The sequence below is a fragment of the Capsicum annuum genome, unplaced genomic scaffold, assembly GCF_002878395.1.
Source record: "Capsicum annuum cultivar UCD-10X-F1 unplaced genomic scaffold, UCD10Xv1.1 ctg82334, whole genome shotgun sequence".
NCBI classification, from domain to species: domain Eukaryota; kingdom Viridiplantae; phylum Streptophyta; class Magnoliopsida; order Solanales; family Solanaceae; genus Capsicum; species Capsicum annuum.
Window position 1 is genome coordinate 1 of NW_025893120.1, and position 4514 is coordinate 4514.

At 36.5% G+C, this 4514-nt stretch overlaps 1 protein-coding gene across 1 annotated transcript; it reads right to left on the bottom strand.

Moving 5' to 3' along the window:
• Nucleotides 1-4: 4 nt before the first annotated feature.
• On the bottom strand, nucleotides 5-3973 carry LOC107878330 (actin cytoskeleton-regulatory complex protein PAN1; the record flags this gene model as incomplete). Its single annotated transcript, XM_016725275.2, is given in 3 exon segments — nucleotides 5-976; nucleotides 1557-1847; nucleotides 3759-3973. Coding segments are annotated over 3 exon segments (1440 nt in total), but the record flags the coding sequence as incomplete, so codon positions are not given.
• Nucleotides 3974-4514: the final 541 nt, after the last annotated feature.

A 4514-nucleotide genomic window follows, 5' to 3' on the forward strand; every position in this document is an offset into this window, starting at 1 on the left:
GCTGAGTTGGTCGAACCATCAGATTTGCACTGGGGGTAGGCTGTGGATTTGGGGGAGGGAAGCTGGATGGAGGATAACCACTTTGTTGGAAGTTTGGTTGGGGTGGTGGTGGATGTCCCCTTGTTCCTTCGCCATCATACATCATATATGCATTTCCTGGAGAGAGTGTTGGATGAGCTCCACTAGCTGCATACCCATCGCCTGGTGCACCAAAGGAAGGCTTCAGATGCGGCGTTGCGGGCTGTTGCTGAAGGGGCCTACCAGACCTATCATACCCATAAGGCATTGCTTCAGGACGGCTAGCAACTGGCTGAGATATTCCAGAAAATGGCACTTGCATTGGCAAACTATTGGGCATTGTATCAGGAGTAGGATTTGGTTGACTGGGCAGATAAGAGGGATAAACAGCAGGTGATGTAGGTCTAGCTTGCTGTTGCATAGTTGGAATCTGTGACTGTTGAACCTGTTGCGCCCACTGCTGCTGATATTGGGGCATAGAATGGAGTTGTGGTGTCTGATTCGCCTGAGGTGGTATTGGCTGTGGTGGTACTTGCATTTGAGGATTTCGATCCTGGGGGTCAGATGACAAATATTGACTTTGTGACAACTGAGTTGGAGCTTGTTGATTTGCCATCTGAGGGGGTAAATAATAGTCTTGTGACTGTGGAATACTTTGGGATGGAAATGATTGTGGAGGCGGCACAGGTGGCTGTTGTGGCTGCTCCACAGGTCGGTCAGTGAGAGATGCCTGGGCTACCACTTGATGGGATAGTGCAAGAGCCAATTGCTGTCCATGCACTTCAGGTGAGTCATCACTTTTCTTGTCATCAGACAGGTGTTGAGCACTTCTCTCCTCATTCTGCTGAGAACTGCTCGATGAAGCTGATCCTTTCTGCGCAAGCTGAAGCTTTGCCAGCTCCTTTTGTGTTTCGGCAAGTTCTTGTTTGTCTCTTAGAATCTGTACAGATCTGTGAACCTGCAGGAAAAACAGTTTAGTCAATCAACAGCTATTTAAGTTTTTCATCGGAATCAAGAGCTATTTAGGTTATGACACAATGTGATGGAAAATCCATTTTACACCAAAGTGCAACTTGAAAATTGTCAGTGGACAAGAATGAAATCATTCATATGCCTTAGAACCAACAAAAGCAAAAATTCGGAGTTACAAGTATATCAGAAAATGCATCTAAAGTTTCAAGTACAAACAATACAAAAGACGCCTCTGCAGAGAAACAGGGAAACAAACAATACAAGTCAATTCGTCAACTGTACTTTTTTAAATAAGGTGAAGTCACATGTTAAAGCTAAAAACAGATCAGGAAGACACAAATTTCTGCAGCAACTACTAGTCCAAGATAACTCTTCATACTTAAGCTGATAATTGCGAGTAAAGAACCAAGAAGCACATTTCCCAATACGTCTCAGTTAAACTACACTAAATTACATGCTTCATATCAGTGACAGGTCAATTTTGAAACTAAATCACAACACAAGGGAACAGTAACTTTCTTAAGAATCTAACTTTAGGCAACTCCCACAGAAATCAGGTAACAAACCTCTTGGACATGCTTCTCAAGAGCTTTCAGTTTTGCATCTGCCTCCCCGTGATCCCGAACTAAATCAGACCGCATTTCTCCAATAGATTTTTCAAGATTGTAACAGTATAATTCCAACTGTGACAAGCGTGAACTGATTCCCTCTAAGAAACGCATGAGATTGTCAGCATATTTCTTCATGGTCTTCTCAACAGTACATATCATGTCTTGGTTGAAGGAAGATTCTTCTGGAGGACCATATGCTGGAGCTGGAAACATTGATGACCTTGTCATTCTGCTTTTATGGAACTCCTACTCAATAAAAGAGCAATTGAGTTAAATTCTATGAACCGCTTCTATAAATTTATACGAAAGTTACATAGAGTATAAACTTTTACACCCTCCCCTCGCAACCAAAAGAAGAAAACCAATTGTTAAGTAAGATGCATATAATAGCATGGATCTTGGTAGCTATACTCGCAAAAATTACATAACCATTATGGTTGAGTAGAACTTAATTTCTATGATAATGTGAATGGTCCAAATAAGGCCAATTAGCGCAACTGTTTAATGGTTATTCTCAATGTGACAGATAAAACACTAGAGTCCAATCAAGGATAATTTCACCATCAGACCTTAAAACCAGTTGTAACCCGAGGCTACAGTGCCAAATGATTTTTTATCAATACTGCACCAAATGATTTATATGAAATACAACTTCTTATATACAACTATATGCAGATAGGCGTGACGCTGTCCTCCTGAGCTTCTCTTCCTGGTCAAACATTAGTCACCTGTTTTGCAGTTTCATTTCCTCGATTTATTTATTCAAATAAGGAGGGGAAGACATAGGGAAGAAGGCCAAAATTACAATTTGGAAAAAGATAGGTAAAGGAGAGGTATCAACGCTTAAAGCTCCCACCTGCAGGCCAACATCTCAAGGATGAATCAATTACTAGCTGAATCAACAGGTAACCAAGGGCTGAGACAGTTACTTTGGCTCTTGATATCAGAAACGATTTGCAACACAATCTTTATAATTGTCTTCTTTTTTTTTTTAAGAAAGAAAAAGATGAACAATCTTTATAATTGTCTTTTTTAAGTAATACTGTCTTAATAAACAGGTGGTATCATGCTAGTACTACAGCATTACAGAAATTAACTTGATATAGATTCCTCAGATCTTAAGGGAATCCAAATAATCCAGTTAAGCGTCAGATCCAAAATCAGAAGAAGTTGCTCCTTACTTTTAAATTCTAAATGCATTTATTTTTAACAATCGAGACGTTTTCCTCCCTCCTTCGAAGCACCTTTGATTTCTTTCCCACAATACTTCCACATCATGAAAAGAGGAATATTCACCCAAGTCTTCTGCTTTTGATAAGTGATACTGTCTTTATAAATTACTCTTCTATAAATTCAGTTTCTAGAGCTTTTAAAGCAAAAGAAGCTATTGAGGAAAAGTTAACTGTGCTGGCAAAAAAGAAATAATACAAAAAATGCAAGCATCAAAGTCAAAGTTCTAAAAGCAAAGCAGTTGAACAAAGTTCGTGTTAGAAATGGAAATGAGACTCTTTCTTCAACAAATGCACATAAGCCAGTGTGTAGCAAGCACCAACAACAATAATATAAATAACAACCTCTAGTTTAGCCAAAAGCAATCTGTACAAAGACCACACAAATTAGGGAAAGAACCACCATGGGCTCTCATATCACATTAATAATAATATAAACAATTGTACAGAAGTTCTTTCATCCCCTTTGTTTTAACTCAGCAAGCGTTCCAATGTTCTTCCTAATGTTCTTCCTATTTCCTATGAATTTGATCGTCTCCATTTCTCCCCACTCAGCAGTACTTTCCCAAAATAAAGCACCTTGATTTCTCAAAACTTTTTCTAGTCCAAATACAAAACTTCAGTAATCATGATTACACATATATTATAAATCCGCCGGCTTTTCTAATTTTATTGGTTAAGTAAACATTCCGGTTTATTCTTCAAAAAAGCAATCTTTCTACAAATAGCCGATCGAATTCACCATTTACTTTTCTACCCAAATACACAGATTCTCCACTAACAAGACATGACTAAACATATATTATGCATCCACCAGGTATATTCGGGTCATAGCCGGTTGGATTCATTGTTTACTTTCACCAACCGACTACAAAAACTTTATAGGTTGCGTAAACCTAAAAAAATAATTTTAAAAAAAGTCAAGTACCTTAGTAGAATTGGAAGCAATTGTGGGATCGGAGTGCGTTCCATTAGAAGGATCTTGATTATTATTATTATTGTTATTAGAATAATCTTCATAAGAACAAAGTATATCATCCGATGCAAAATCAAAACCCTTGGAATTCGCATTGTTTGACCTACCACCTGATGATCCTGATGCCATTTTTCTTCTTCAATGATCCAAAAGAAAGTAGGGTTTCGTTTTTTTTTTTTTTATTATGAAAAAGAAATGGGGAAATTGATAATGAAGAGGTGAAAAAGGGAGTAGAAGTATTTGATAAGTTTTGTTGGTACTTGCTAGAGAGATAAGAGATTGGGAACAGTGTTTGTTTTTGCTTACAACTGCAATATGAAGCTTCGTCGTTTTGTACAATTTCTAAATACTTCTCTATGTTACTTTTTTTTTTTTTTCATTTTTGGGCCACGTTTAAGTCCGACTAATTTATATAAGAGTAAATTATTATATCAAAATTTTTTTGTAATACTTTTATTTTAATTAATTATTTTATTATAAATAAATATCTTATATTAGGTGATCACTTAATTATTTTTTTTTCATTTTATCCGTACAATATTTTGAATTTTTAAAAAAAATTGTATGTACAAAGTCTTTTTTGTTTCTTTCTAATTCACATACGTTTGACCTTTTTCCTTCTTTTACTTTAGTGTGAAAATCATGGGTTGTTGAAATTATTATTATTATTATTATTATTATTATTATTATTATTATTATTATTATTTT